This window comes from Chaetodon trifascialis, chromosome 24 (assembly GCF_039877785.1).
Source record: "Chaetodon trifascialis isolate fChaTrf1 chromosome 24, fChaTrf1.hap1, whole genome shotgun sequence".
Classification (NCBI taxonomy): domain Eukaryota; kingdom Metazoa; phylum Chordata; class Actinopteri; order Chaetodontiformes; family Chaetodontidae; genus Chaetodon; species Chaetodon trifascialis.
In genome coordinates this window covers 9,319,050-9,333,572 of record NC_092079.1, presented here as the reverse complement: position 1 = coordinate 9,333,572, position 14,523 = coordinate 9,319,050, and the positions used below count along the sequence as shown (strand labels likewise).

The 14,523-nt window shown below is 42.9% G+C and overlaps 2 protein-coding genes across 2 annotated transcripts; one reads left to right on the top strand and one right to left on the bottom strand.

Annotated features, from left to right (window-relative positions):
* Positions 1 to 1,620: 1,620 nt before the first annotated feature.
* Positions 1,621 to 4,582, top strand: LOC139327874 (basic helix-loop-helix transcription factor scleraxis). The gene is made up of 2 exons (XM_070957885.1): positions 1,621 to 2,392; positions 3,110 to 4,582. Exons 1-2 carry the CDS (start codon positions 1,829 to 1,831, stop codon positions 3,143 to 3,145), a joined length of 600 nt encoding a protein of 199 aa, XP_070813986.1. The 5' UTR covers positions 1,621 to 1,828; the 3' UTR covers positions 3,146 to 4,582.
* Positions 4,583 to 4,673: 91 nt separating this feature from the next.
* On the bottom strand, positions 4,674 to 12,230 carry bzw1a (basic leucine zipper and W2 domains 1a). The gene is made up of 12 exons (XM_070994087.1): positions 12,116 to 12,230; positions 10,594 to 10,667; positions 10,307 to 10,483; positions 9,856 to 9,950; positions 9,626 to 9,691; positions 8,953 to 9,088; positions 8,691 to 8,800; positions 8,365 to 8,535; positions 7,815 to 7,961; positions 6,461 to 6,599; positions 5,859 to 5,981; positions 4,674 to 5,627 (listed from the first exon to the last, which is right to left on the bottom strand). The coding sequence occupies exons 2-12, from the start codon at positions 10,655 to 10,657 to the stop codon at positions 5,596 to 5,598; spliced, it is 1,260 nt and encodes a 419-aa protein (XP_070850188.1). The 5' UTR covers positions 10,658 to 10,667; positions 12,116 to 12,230; the 3' UTR covers positions 4,674 to 5,595.
* Between the last annotated feature and the right edge of the window lie 2,293 nt (positions 12,231 to 14,523).

Sequence of the window (14,523 nt, the reverse complement as noted above, 5' to 3'; positions counted from 1 at the left end):
CAGAACACTGAGCCCGTTGACTTTTTACAACTGATTAGGATGAAGCCGGGCGGTTTGTTGAGACTGCAGCAGGAGCAACAAGCTCAGCCTTCTGTTGACATTCGCCGCCATCGCTCTAATCCCTGTGTGATTCTTTGGCAGTTTGCTCGAACGTCATTTGTAATCAGGTCTTTGAATGCTCTAAAGCTCTTTCCAAATGTATATCTGCTGAATATTTCAAACTTATGAGACCTCAAGAAATTATTACAAGTTTTAGTTGCTTGTTAGAAAGAGACAAGAAGCTGGAAATAAATATTTTGTAATAAACCAAACTGAAATCTTCTAGAAATGATCACTGGGGGTTTACTGCCCCCTGGTGGCTAGTGATAATCATGTCACTGTATGACCTGTTCATGAAACCCTCAGCTCAAAAAGCAGAAATCTCCTGATGGCTTTCCAGGTTTAGATAAATCTCATGATCCTAGTGTGGTCTGAATGAAACCTGCCCAGAAGATGGCTCTGAGCTTCAACTGCAACACGCACAAGGCATCGTCCCTTCACAGATATTTATATCCACCCCAAAGATGGCACTGGGCAAGGTGGAGGAGGAGGAGGGGGTGTATGTGTCCATCATGGTGGGCACAGACAGAATGGGACAGGACCATCGGGTCCACCTGGGCCGTTCACTCAGTAGACGCTCTGAGCCGCTGCCCAATGCAGCAAGGTTATCCTCCATGCTGTTTGCCAATGGGCATGATAGGAACATACAAACACTAGTTATTCGTAACCCACAGTGTGTGCGTGTGTATGATCAGACTGGTTTGCTGCAATAAACTGGCCACTAAGTGAGGTCATCAGAGGCTGAGAGGGAAACATGATCAAAACTTGCAGTTTCACATGATCTCTAATGCTTCCTGATTGGCTGCTGAGAGTTAAAGATGACCGCTCCAGCCAATCCAGTTTGCAGTATTTTAACTCTACAGGATTTAGAGCCTCAGAGCTCAAATTAAACTTTATGTGTCCGCTTAGCCGAGAGGGTCAAACATGATGTAAATTTGACCTTCTGCTCTTGCTCGCTGATGCTGCCGGGGCCCAGAAAGGAAGTGCAGTTGGTCAAAACACTGCTGACAAAACTACATTTAAATTTCTGCTGTTCTTTCATTCTATTTAACCACAAACTTAATTTTCCATTTTCTGTGAATTTAGAATTGAGTTGAGTGCAGCAGAGATTCTGAGTTCACGTAACCCTGCTGGAATAATGTGGAAATTTAGTGAAGAAGACACACTTGAGTGATTTTTTTCCACTTTTTACAATAATCCTTTTTCTATACTTGCACTATCTTTATTTTTTTTTACTTTTCTCCTCTTGTTTAGTTTTATTTAAATTGCTGCTTTTACATGCTATTGAAACACATTGTTTTATGTGTAAGAGTAATTGTGTAGGCTATCCTTACGACGCATCAATCAAAGTTCATATCATGTTTAACAGCCTATTCATCAACACTGAATATCGGCCCTAATATCATTACTTTAATGTCTGAAATCCGGAATTGGCCTTGACCCATATCGATCGAGCCCATTTTAAACCTGTATCCTCCAGACCACAACAGGTGCCCCCTCCTCCCCTCCCTTTACGCTCCACCTGTCTTCTCTTTTCCGCGGTGGGCTGGCGACCCAGAAAGCAGCCGTCATTCATTAGAAGTGGTATGCCGTTCGGACGGCACAAACCCCCTCGGTCACCGGATCGGCGGCAGCTGCTCGGCCCCCGGGTGCTATTTTCACCCTCAGGATAAAGTGATGTGCAGCCGCCGCCGGCTCCAGCAGCTCCAGAGACCAGAGCAGAGCCAGGATGAAGTCCACAGTCAGCGAGCGCACCGCGCAGCCCGACGGCTTCACCTCCGACCTGGACGACCTAGATAGCGGCAGCTATAGCTCCGACGGGAAGTCTACCGGCGGCTGCAGCCCCCGCACACAGCCGGATGTGGCGGGGGAGGAGGCAGCGGCCGGAGGAGGTTCAAGGGCCGATGCGCCGAGACGGAGGAGAAGGCGGAGACGCAGCAGCGGCGGAGGTGGCAGAAGCGGTGGAGACGCGCGTCTCTCTGGGGTGAGCCAACAGAGGCAGGCGGCTAACGCGCGGGAGCGGGACAGGACGCACAGCGTGAACACGGCCTTCACCGCGCTCCGCACGCTCATTCCCACCGAGCCCGCGGACAGGAAGCTCTCCAAGATAGAGACACTGCGTCTGGCCTCCAGCTACATCTCCCACCTGGCCAACGTGCTGCTGCTGGGGGAGGACTGCCGGGACGGGCAGCCCTGTCTCCGCTACCAAAGCATCCTGCACGGGCCCGCAGCGCTCAGCGCCGCGTCCCTGCGGCCCATCTGCACTTTCTGCCTCAGCAACCAGAGGAAACTGGTGAGTGTCCACTTCCTCCTGTGCTAAAATGTTTAACTGCATCAGAGATACTTTTAAAAATTAGAGTAGCTGATGGCACCTGTGCGGGACGCATCCTCTTTATGTCGAAAGGAATGTGAGGTGCTGAGTTTGCACTGTTCAGTGATGATTTGGGTTGACCAAAGACGCACCTGTTTCTGCAGTGATTGACAACACAAAATGAAAACAGGGCCTGGTGCCTCCAAAGGTTTAAAATAAGTGTAAGAACTCCACGCAGCTGCTGGGTCCTTAAATACAAGAAAACTGTTTAAGCTGAAAGTCTGGCACACTTCAAAAATAATGGTGTGTTGAAGGAGAACAGGCAGCAGATTGGTTGGAGTTAATTATGAATTTCCAGTTCATGTATTTCATTTATGCAATAACAAATGGGCTATCAATGAAACTAAAGTTGCAACTATTCTGAATGCAAATGGTTGTATTGAATATTGATATGTTTTCAATCTTAAATATTGTGAACACACGTGTGTAGTGGTGAATTAGGCGTGTTTACAGTAGTTGTTAGTGTTTGGCCGGACACCTTCCAGTTATAAATAGAGACTAGAAACTGGCATAAAGTCAGTAATATTATGTCACTGTTGTCTTTAACATGTACAGCTGTATTTTCACAACTGCAGTGGTAGGAATTTTAGATTTTTTTCTGGCGCTGTGCAAAAACAACACTTGTCTTTGCCTCCACAGCTCAGAGATGGAGGGAAGCACTCAGCTGCTGTGTGAAGCAAAGCGGCTCCAGACAGACGGACGAGGAGTCCACTCGATGTTGTTTACATGCGGACACGTGGCGTCAAGATAAACCTGGAGGACTTTGGACATATATTCATGGATTTATTGTTCAATCAGCCTGAAACGAACACTAAAAAGCACTTTCTGTCCTCGCTGGTGTGCTGCTGAACCTCTGTGTTTTGGTTGAGCTGTAAGATGAGCCCATGCGTAAAGTAGCACCTGACGGGGGCTATTTTGGTCCCACCGATAGTACAAACTACTCCCCCAACCCCCACTCACTGCCCCATGTCCAACTCATACAAAAAAAGCCTTGCCGCCTTCAGTCACATGAAGGAACTGAAGAGCAGTTAGTGCAGCGGTTGCTGTCAGTTGAGTTGTGCAAACGTTACCTTCAAGTGCTGTCAGACATATGCAGCGGCACTTTAAAGGGCCATTAACTGATCCATGGCCTCTGACCTAGTGCTCAACAGTGGGAACTGCAACAACACTGAAAGCTGAACAGAGACCTCAGCTAAGTTTTGATATATTACAAGTGGGGGATGTGTTTGGGAATTTTTCAGGTGTTTTGCCTACTTTGGCAAAATCAGAGGTGATGCTTCTTTAACTTATTCTGGCTAAACTTAGGGGAAGATTTCATGTAGCTTCATTTAAAGATGGCTCCCTGGTTGAGTCTAATACATCTTAAACATATCTTGCGAGTTACTAACTGTCACTACTTTGCATCCTCGAGTATAAATTTCAGACATCTGGGGCAGAATTAGTTGTAGGGCAAATAATCACAGAGACAAAACTTGATATTTGTCTCCACCAGGAAGTGTTTCCATGTGAAGACGAGACATCAGTTTTCTGTTGACTGACTGACAGGCAAAGCCGACATATATGTAATCTGCTTTGTGGTTTTAAGTTTAAAAACGCTTTGTGAGGGAGGATGACGGCACATGAAGAAGGCATGTCTGACGCGTGAATCTCACACATTGAGGCTCAATATCCTAGTTACTCTAACCCTTTGTCGATCTTTCAGCTCTTTCAAGACGAAATGTTAGGTTAAATATATTTGCAGTGTGGCGATATGTTTACTTTTGCATTGTTGCACAATCTGTTATCACTTTAAAAACACAAAACGGACGTTTTGTGTGCACACGAATGCGGGATGCCTGGGAAGTGCATTTATTTGCCTTTTGTACAAATTTGGAGAATATCTAAATGTAATCCTTTTACAACCAACTGGATCCCTTTATATTTCTTACACTGCACATATGGATGAAACTGATCACTTGGAAATGTTGCACACTACCTCAAACCTATGTATTAAATATGAAGGCCTACCTCTAAATCTAATGTGTAACATTACCGTATGCAAATGTACTTGAATACCTGACAACTGTGTCCTTTGCACATCGCAAGAAAAAGAAGAAAAATGTATTTTTGTACAATAAAAAGAAAATGAGAACACTCGTCTCTTCGCTCACTGACTCATCATACATTTCCTTATATAGTCATTAAAATTTGACTTCTGTTCTTTAAACTTTTGCTTGAGTTTTTATTTTAATCGCTTAACAGATGGGCTTCATACAAATAACTTTTACTGGATTACATTTCTGCCTGAGTTACTTTTTCTTTCATGCTAGCTACAAGTTTGACTCCTGCTACAAAAGGTTGTGTTCTTTATTCTAACTTACAATTGGTTTTAAATTATAGCTACGAAATGTAATCATAATTAAGACTAAGAAAACAGTTTTTTCAGCATTTCAATAATCTTTATTTCATAAAAAAGTCAATTGGTTTATATCAGATTAAAGAAAGTAGAAACCAATAATAATCAGCTAGCTGGCGAGGCATCTTACAGCCCGCGTGTCTTCTGACGGACTGACCAGAGCGACCTCGACACGCTGGACAGTTTACCCAAAAGTCAAGAAAGAGGCGAAGTTTTAAGACCCAACAGGAGCCAAAACATGAGCTGGGCGAAATAACAAAAAAGTTAAAGGGGAGATTTAAAAAGAAAAAAAAAAGAGCTTTGGCAAAAAATTTTGTCGGCCTCGTAATCGCATGGCAAAAACGCGAACTCGAGCATTAAACAAATCCTGCTTCATATTCAGACAAGCAGCGGCCATCGAGATCACACGGAATGTTTTGTATCCAAATTACAGAAGGCATTACAACAATAATACCCCCCCCCCCCAAAAAAAAAAAATAGAAAAAGAGGGGAGTATTCATGGTTTTCCACTTCCACTGTGAGCCCAAACATGTTACGAATAAGGACCGAGCCCTTTTTACTTTTGTTAAAATGCTTAAATGTGTCGGAAAGGTGGTGGAAGAGTGTTTGGGACTAAACAAGTAACGGGGTAGAAGAGAAAGAAGGGGGGAAAGACATTTTACTGCTCCTGCTGCTACTTATTAAAAAAAAATGAAAAGGGGAAAAAAAAGCTCATCTGGTGGTGGAGGTTTTAGTCGGTCTCCTCTTCGTCTGATTCTGACTCTGCGGAGAGAAGAAACCCTTATTTAAGTTAATGACAGTCAAAGTGATCAATATCACTGCATGTTTTAACCATTCACATTCATCACATGTGGCGGGGGGGGGTTATTCTGGGCTCAACATCAAGCTCTTTAATGGCAGCCACTTTCACTTTTAAAACAGGTCAAATAAAAGCTGAATTTCCATATCTGCAGCGAGACTCAAGGCGAAGGTGCGCATTGCGTTTTCTTTTACCTTCCTCTGCGTTCTTCAGCCACTCCACAAATTTTTTCATCTGCTCGAGGAAAACACTCCTCCCCTTGGTGAGGTGGGCATCAGCGTACCACTTCAGTATGGCCTCTTCGCTCAATACATCCGCTGTGAGGAGAAAAGGGGCAGCGTCAGTGCTGTGCGGAAGGGCTGACGAACATGACATTCAACATATACTGAAAGTGCCCAAATATGCCTTCACTTCAAGAAAAAAAACGCTTAACTGATGCTTGGTGGGAAGTAATGCTTGTGGCTACTTGTTTAAAAACAAATGCTGTTTACTTCTCAACAATTCAATGGGATTTTCGGGGAAATCTGTACACCAATCAGAAGCTGAAGCTGCATGTAAAAAGGCAACGACAAGCCAGACTTTTAGGTGCTTTGTTAACCATGACACCAAGCATTAGGAGGTACAACATTTTAACGGTCAAGGAAATGTTGAAAAATGACCTCATACTTCTCAGCGTTAAAAGTGAACGGACTTTCATAAACCTAAAACAAAACGAGACAAACTGTCAGTGGATAGTTTATAGTGAATGATCGGGCATCGATGGAGCTGAATGCTCCTCTGGGGGTGCGAAACAGACCTTTGTAGAGGAGCACCACGATCTTCTGAAAGGCCTTCATGAAGTGGATGTTGTCGTAGCAGTACTCCTGGATCTTCAGCAGCAGGCTGAGCTCGGACAGACCCTGGGAGGTGAAGGCTTTCAGCAGAAGGCTGTATTGCTGCAGAAACAAGAGAGACGTGAAGCGATGATGGTGAAAACGGCTCTCCTTTAAAGGCAGAGATGGAAAAGCACTCAGCGAGCACTCATCGGAGGTATGATGTGTGCAGGAAAAACTTGTTGGTGCATTAAAGCATACTGATTTGTAGCAGGATCAATAACTTCAGCAGAGACAGCTGAATGGGTTCCTCTTCAGTTTTAGTTTATAATGTTGTCCTTCTTGTTCTCGTCCCTTTCACACCTTCCATCACAGTTCAAATTCCATTTGTGCAGAAAGAGAACAAAAAAAACCCTCAACACTTTAAGTTCTGCATTGATCAGGCTCTAACCGGTCTGTGCTTCCCAAGATCTGCCAACGAGGAAGCAACAAGAGTGAGAGCATGTTCCTCCCATTCTTAAATCTCTACACTGGCTTCCACTTACTTATAGAACAGATTAGAAGAATCCGAGCTCGCAGAATATAAATCCAGTTGGAACTCTTTCAATCTTCAGGAAGCAGCCAGCCAGTAGAACCACATCAGAACCAAACAGGGTGAAGCTGCACAACCAACTTCCAGATCTCAAACGTGCCCAAACCCTGAAGCCACTTCCAAATTTAAATGAAAAACTCTGCTGTTCTCCCCTGCCTTTGATTGTTTTCTCTACAGTGTACAACTTATTCCTGCACTGTATTTGTATTGTATATCATCAAACTTCTAAAGTCTAATTGCAGTCTATGTGGATTTTACTCTGGTTTTTATCAGTTACTGTCATTCTAATTATATTCTTTGCCTATGTAAAGCACGTGGAATCCCCTCTGTTTGAAACGTGCTGTATAAATAAAGCTGTCTTGCTTTAATCTAAATAACCCGAGGTTATGAGTTTCTATCTTGAAATGTTTATTTTCCTCTTGCATGAAACACCAATCCTATGCCGTCAAACATACAGACTATTTCAGGCTTGTTTTTGCTTTAAACAATTCCACATTTTCCTCTTTTTAAACCACAGTAAAAACAAAAAACTACAGTTACTGTGTAACATCTGAGGCCTTCACTTGTGCCAGAACCTGCAGCCACTGACAGAGGGTTCACAAGTTATTGCTCAATCCTTGAGAATAAACACACGACCAAATTCTCTCCACTGGTTCATCAACTATGCCTGGTGGATGTCGGAGCTTCATTTAACTGTGTTCAAGACATTAAAACTACTTCCAGGACAGTTCACCGGCTCTACATACCTTCAAGTGTTTGATGGCTTGTTCGGTCACCAGCTCTTCCTTCTTGTTCCACTCCACGCAGCTCATCACGCTGGTCCAGATGATACTGATCATGGCCTGCTCAGAGAGGTTGGCCTTTTTCATCTCCTCTTTGGTGAAGGCAATAATCTGAAACAACAGGGGGAAAACAACGCTGGGTTAGAGCTTCTGATCAGCCACAACAATACTGCAACATGGCAAAGAAAGGGAGGTGTCAATAACGATAACACTTGAACGACACAGAGATCTGTTAGAAAAGAGGGAAAATGAGGATATTCCCAACTTCCGCGGCTGACATTTCAGGTGATATTACAAGCCCCAAAAAAACCTCCATTAGCATTCAACATTCAACTAAATGTTAACACTATGAGCGGCTTCAAATTGTTATTTACTGCAGAGACACTATTTGCCAAACACCAGCAAATCATGTCAACAAAATGACAGTTCAACCAGGACGGAAATACAGGCGGGAAGTTTTACATTCAACATCCTGTCTGTGGCAGTGCATGTGGTTAACCTACAGCAGCCTCACCTCCTTCTGAGGTTCACCGCGGGACATCTGCTCCTGGAGCTCCTTCTGCAGCTCCTTGCGGGCGCCGATGGATTGCTGGTTGCGGGCAAAGTCGGACAGCTCCTTCAGCCCAGCGTCGGTGAAGTACTTAGAAAAATGCTCGCAGCTCCGTTTGTTGGCAGGAAAGAGTTCCTGTGGGGGAGAGATATTCAGAGTTATTTTGCTTACAAACTCAGCAAAAATCTCCAAGGCAATTTGACAACTTTCGCTGGATGAACATGATTAGACAGCGAGTCCAAAACATAGATGATTTTTAGAGCCATCTCAGATCATAACAGTTCATTTACCATCAGCCTGTTGTCCATGCCAACTTTGCGGAGACTGCCAGCAACTGAGTTGATGTCCTTCTCATTGATCCATGACTTGAACAGCTTGACAGCGAAGGCTGCCGATACTCCTGAACAGAAACAAAACAAATTGAGTTTGTGTTGTGCTGTCCCTGAGCAAAGTGTAAAAATGTCTTTTTTGTGTTCTGTAACCCCAGACTAGACATTTGAGAGGTCGTGACAAGTTGTGACTTAAGCCGAAGGCTATGAACTTTTCACTCACCCTCTTTGACGAGGTTCTCGTTGAAGAGGCTGTTCAGGATTGAGGCTGATATGTTGCCATTGGCCAGCAGGATGCCAGTCAGCATGGCCAGTTTGTTGCGCTCAGACTCAGTGAACCCTTTCAGAAACAGCAGCAACTACAAAGGGACAGAGAAAATAAGATATATTGAATAAAACCAGAGACAGTTTTTATGCGTGAATGAGCTTCTGATTTGACTCCAGGCAAATTTGGGCCGTTTACGTGTGGCTTTCACTTTAACTGTATTGACTGGCAGCTGGCAAACAATCTGCTTTATAACCGTGCAATCACTGCTTTCTCATAACACCAGAAGATCTATCAACACTTGAACTGCTGACAATGACAAAACTTGGTACAACAGTTTGACAACTGTTGCTTCAAGGTCAGTCTTCCTACTATAACAATTAAACAGAAAATTTAGCAAATATACACGATAAATAATAACGGACTCATCTCAATACTTATTTAAGAAAAATCATTTGCGAAACTGGAACTACTGAACTCTTCTTAGTGTTCTAGGATCATAAACTCATTATTTTAAGCACGCTATCCAAATATCAACTCAGGATTTCAACATTTTCAGTCATTTTACCAAGAAAACAGTTTCACACAGAACATTAAACCCTTTCAGACCTTTTCCCCCCCAAACGCTCACCTTCTTGATCTCCTCTTCGAAACCCTTCTCCAGGTACTTGTAACGCCTGATCAGCTTGTTAAAAACCTATTTTGACAGGAAAAAAGACATAATGTTAACTCTGTGTTTAGAAAGGCCTTTCGGCCATTTTTCCAACATCTGAATATAAAGAGGACTGTCAAATGGGTGAATGGCTGATATTTAATAATGCTTATAGACTGGTACAAACAGGAGGTGGATATGCTTTCTACCTGAGCATATGCTTGCATTGTCTCCAGGTCTTCTTGTGCCGTGAAGAGGCAGAACTCTGTGCGGGTCATGTCGTCAGATAGAGTCCCACCTGGGGCTGCAGGACAGCGAATAAAGACAACAATATCAGTGAAAACCAGGGGGTGTTGGCTTCAATGACTTTATAAATGACAGATCAAAGCAATTCAGCACCTGATACCAAAACATACGCAATTAAGTGTTCATATTTATTAGCTTACTTGTGTTTACTCTCACTTCTGAACCCTATTGTGGTGCACAAGTACAAATACACAATTCAAAATCCATTTGTTTTTCTCTCTAACAATGGCCTTCTGCTCTTTAAATAACTACTACACGTGTCTGCACTCCAGAATCCAAGCCTTTTTCAACTAAGCTTTACAGCCATCAGTGTAAAACATGCATGCACAAATAACATGTTTGAACACCACTCACCCAGCATTCCACCGGCCACCAGGATGTCAAAGAGTGTCTCTGCATACCGGCGGTAGTCAAGCTTGGCGCCAGAGGCATCAAGGAACTTCGCAACTGCTTCCAAATCAGTGCCAGTTTGGTTCAAGCCTTGTACGATACTTTCTTGAAACTGAGTAGGGTCAAATCTCTCCTTTTCATCTGTGGGAAAAGGATGCACATGTTGGATTTGGAATAAAGCCTCCCGGAACGTGGACAGAGTCAGACATGCAAAGCAGAACGCATGTAAATCAGCGACGATGATCACAAACCTCTTTTCCTCGTTTTGAAACGCTGGCCTGTTAGCGTTGGCTTTTGCTGCTTTTGATTATTCATAAAAGACACCCTGAAAGAAATAAAACACCAAAAGTTAATCTTTACTCAAGTTGAGTAGACTACATGCTGACACATGAAGGACACATAATGTTCCTGTTAACAGATTCGTTTTGCTTGCTTTTGGGTGTAACCTGGGTGAGCTCCATGTTTGTCATGAGTTCACCACTCTAAATTATTCTTATGTAACTAAAATTTGACGACAGCGCTTATAGCCTGTGCTTAAATGTGTGCCCTCGGTACTTTAAAGGTAAAAAAACTGGTGCTACCCAAAGAAAATAATCCCATGGAACACCAACAATAACTTGATCCCACTGACTAGCATTGTCTGTGTACAGCTCCATTGTTGTTCAAGCACTACTGCAAATACACCGAAGAGCCACACTGAGTCTCTTCACTAACACAAACCCGAATGCTGTAATTTATGTTGACCAGAACCCACATACACCATCCAGCTGCTGTAAACACTCACTGGAGCACAATAGAATTAGAACCCACCATCTGCTTGCTAAAAACCACTGTGTCCAGTTGTTTTAGAAAGTTACTGAGGCTTTTTAAAAAGAATGAAGTATAGTTCTGGGGATTTACAGCTTCAGCAGAAACCAGTGTGTATGTGGCTGACTGCCACAGACAGAGCAGGGAAGTACTGAAAAAAACACTGGTTTTGTGGAGAGGTTTTTGGAGAAACTCCTTGAATATATCAGTTTGCTATTAAACAAGGCAGGGTGTGACTTGGTGTGTCCAACTCATTTAATTTAGTGAACTGTCAACTAAAATCTTCTGAGAACAACATTGCCAAACATTATTTTGTCATCATCAGCAAATGACATGAAAGTTTTTTAATTATCCACACAATAGCAAAGGGTGACAAAACAGACAAAAGACAATACTAGGTGGTACAATGGAGCTTGTGGGTGTTAGGTTCTATAATCAATCAGGAAAAAAAGTTTATACCTTAAGCAAAAGTGTGACCCTGAGGCAGACATATTTTGAGGACCATCGGAGGTGTAAAGGATAAGTATCAGCTTGGATATACTGGGATACTTTTCAAAGCTACAGCTGGCTAATTGTAGGTTAGCATTGGCTAACTCTGGGCCTCACCATGCGCCGAGCCAGTGCCAGCTAGCCGGGCCCGCTAGCTAACCATGTTGGTTTGGCTAATAAAACACAAAAACACGACATAATATGATATGTTCGCCTTAAATACAACTGCCTGTCGAAATGTCATTAGAACATTTGGATTCGTATCGAGTTAGTCTTAAAGTAAGTGAACTGTAATGAGGCTAAAGCTAAGCTAGCCCAACTGAAGAAAACCAAAATTCGCCCTACAGCGGCGACCATGATGGCGACGTTCCTGGATAAAAAACGTTCATTTACACTATCTAACCCGACATCATGGCATATTTGCGATCAGGTTAAGGTGTGAAACAAGACTGAGGATGTGGAAATAAAGGTACTCACCGAAATTAATGCAGATAAAAAACGGTTGTTAACCAGGGAAATCTAAGCAAGTGACGAGTGTCTCTGTGGCCCAAACAAAAAGACCTTCCCGTCAGAACTTCCGCAGGCTCCGCCCGCTGCGCATGCGCAATTCAACGGGGATTTCCGTTCCACAATAAGAAAAAGGAAAAGAAATATGGCATTTATTTTTATATTTAATTATTGTAAGAGGAAGCGAGGACACCTACAGTGTATTTCCACCGGACACACACTGAAGCTGTAGCTTGGCATTTTACAACAATATTACAACACATTTATTCTCTTAATTGGACTCTTTTTAACATTGTTTAATTTGTAATGAATACCTTTTGAAATATAAATTTTGAATATTTGGATACGACCACAAATACGGATGTTTCTTAAAGGACCTCCCTGTTTTCTATTTCTAATACTTTTATACGAGATTATGTGTAATGTAATAAAATATGTTTCAGATAGTGTGTGAATACAGCTAAATGTTAAATACCATGTAGTTACTGGAGCCGGTGAGAAACTGTTGACTTTGCACGCACTGTTCTGAAAGTTTATACAGAGACACATCGTAAGAGATATGGTCACGATAAGCTTAGATAACTTCAAGAACATTTAGTGAAAACTATCTAACTATATAACTAAACTACATAACTTTTTGATGACATACTGGATGTCCTTTGCATTCAAAAACAGCAGATACATGCTAAATTTGTGTATTTGTCTAATATGAGAGTGAGATCTTCCTTATAAACATATGTCTGTGGAGGTGGAGGACGTGTGGCCTGTCATGGTGTCCAGATACGACTGCAACCTGAGGAGATTTGTGTGTCCTGCACTCCAGGGATGGTGACGTCCATCCTGCAGCCCACACTGGAGATCATCAGGGAAGCTCTTGGAGGGAAAAACAAGTCAAGGTTGATTGACAAACTACAGATTCCGACTGTCAGAAGGGAACTTTCACTTTACTTCAACCTAGATAGTGCAGATAGACTTCAGGACTTAAATCACAGCCCGTCTCCACAAAATAATGGGCTTGCTGTTGGTGTAATGTCTTAAATACATAGTGGTGAACACAAGATTTGTGCACAGACAGAAGCTTTACAGAAGAGCAGGACACACCGTTGCAATTTAAAGAAATACTGAGTGACATCTGGTCAACCAGCAGTCACAGATGTGCTATTTATGCCTTTAAGAGCATGAAAAAATGTAAAAAATATATCTCTTCTGCGCTAAATTGTCTAAAATGTGCAGGTGTAAGTGCATATATATTTACATGTAAGTAATAATGTGTCTTATGGAGTGAATATACATCTTTCTCTTGCAGATTATGGAGAAGAGATGCTCTCTATTTCCAAGGAGGAGAAGGAGTGGAAGCTTCTTTTGAGCTGTCCTGCCTCCTGAAGCTGAAGGACGAACATCCTTCAGCTCTGCTCACGGTTAGCAACACAACCATCGGTACAGTTACACTGACATTGGCATTTAACAGCAATAATGAGCACCAATGCAGGCACGTTTAAGAAATGACCAACACATGCACAGAAACTCGAAACACTGCTGCTGTTCTGTGAGCTCTCATGATTTAAATATAGTTAAATACTGAGCAAACAGAGGAGGAACAGATTGTGATTTTCTTTGGATTTTTTGTTTTGATGTTTTTTCACCAAAGATGCCACTGGAAGGAGTCCACCATCCTCTGGTGATCCACGCTGGACAGATTTCTAAGCTCAGAGCCATGACATGGGGGAAGACTGGTTGGTTTGGTTCAGCTCTGGTTTCTCTGCCTCCTCTGGTCAAAACTGAGTCTAAAATCATAAACCTATTTAAAGTTACCACCAGCTTTATAGCCTGAGGGAGCTCATCGTCAACCTTTATGTTACTACTGACTGACCTTTTAGGCTTTCGCCTCCACAGATATCTGTTCTCACCCGTCCCCCTCACCTTTCCTCCAGGTGGCACAGGCAGCATGAAAACACCGAACCAAACACAGAACTAAACAAAGCATCCTTTGTGCCACATTAGCTCCATGCAACAGTTCTGTATCTGCAGCGTTTCTTTATCTGATCAAACAAATCAGCTGTCAGACCAGTTTGTCAGCTTTGACAGCAGCAGGTAACAGAGGCGTCCGCTGATCTTCTGCGCCGTCCCAGCATGCATCAGTCTGCTTCCCAGCAGGACACGGGTGAATCAAAGCACTGTGGCATGTGCACAAGTCAAACTCCAGTGCCCAAATTAAAGGTGATATAACACCCCCTGCTGGCCACATTTAAGGACTACAGCCCACTGCCGAACAGTGGCTTCAACATCATTCCTCTCCATCAGGCAAAATTCACTTTAGTCCTTTTCTCTGTCTTATCAAATTATATCGAAAAAGATCAATTCCTCCTTTCCTTTAAATA

Excerpts from the sequence above, each read along its gene's own strand:
- LOC139327874 (XM_070957885.1), top strand. The coding sequence starts at position 1,829 with ATGAAGTCCACAGTCAGCGAGCGCACCGCGCAGCCCGACGGCTTCACC. Across the intron at positions 2,393-3,109 it reads TCAGCAACCAGAGGAAACTG|CTCAGAGATGGAGGGAAGCA; the intron begins GTGAGTGTCCAC and ends TTGCCTCCACAG.
- bzw1a (XM_070994087.1), bottom strand. The coding sequence starts at position 10,657 with ATGAATAATCAAAAGCAGCAAAAGCCAACGCTAACAGGCCAGCGTTTC. Across the intron at positions 9,951-10,306 it reads GGTGGCCGGTGGAATGCTGG|CCCCAGGTGGGACTCTATCT; the intron begins GTGAGTGGTGTT and ends GCTGTCCTGCAG. Across the intron at positions 9,089-9,625 it reads TCGAAGAGGAGATCAAGAAG|TTGCTGCTGTTTCTGAAAGG; the intron begins GTGAGCGTTTGG and ends GTCCCTTTGTAG.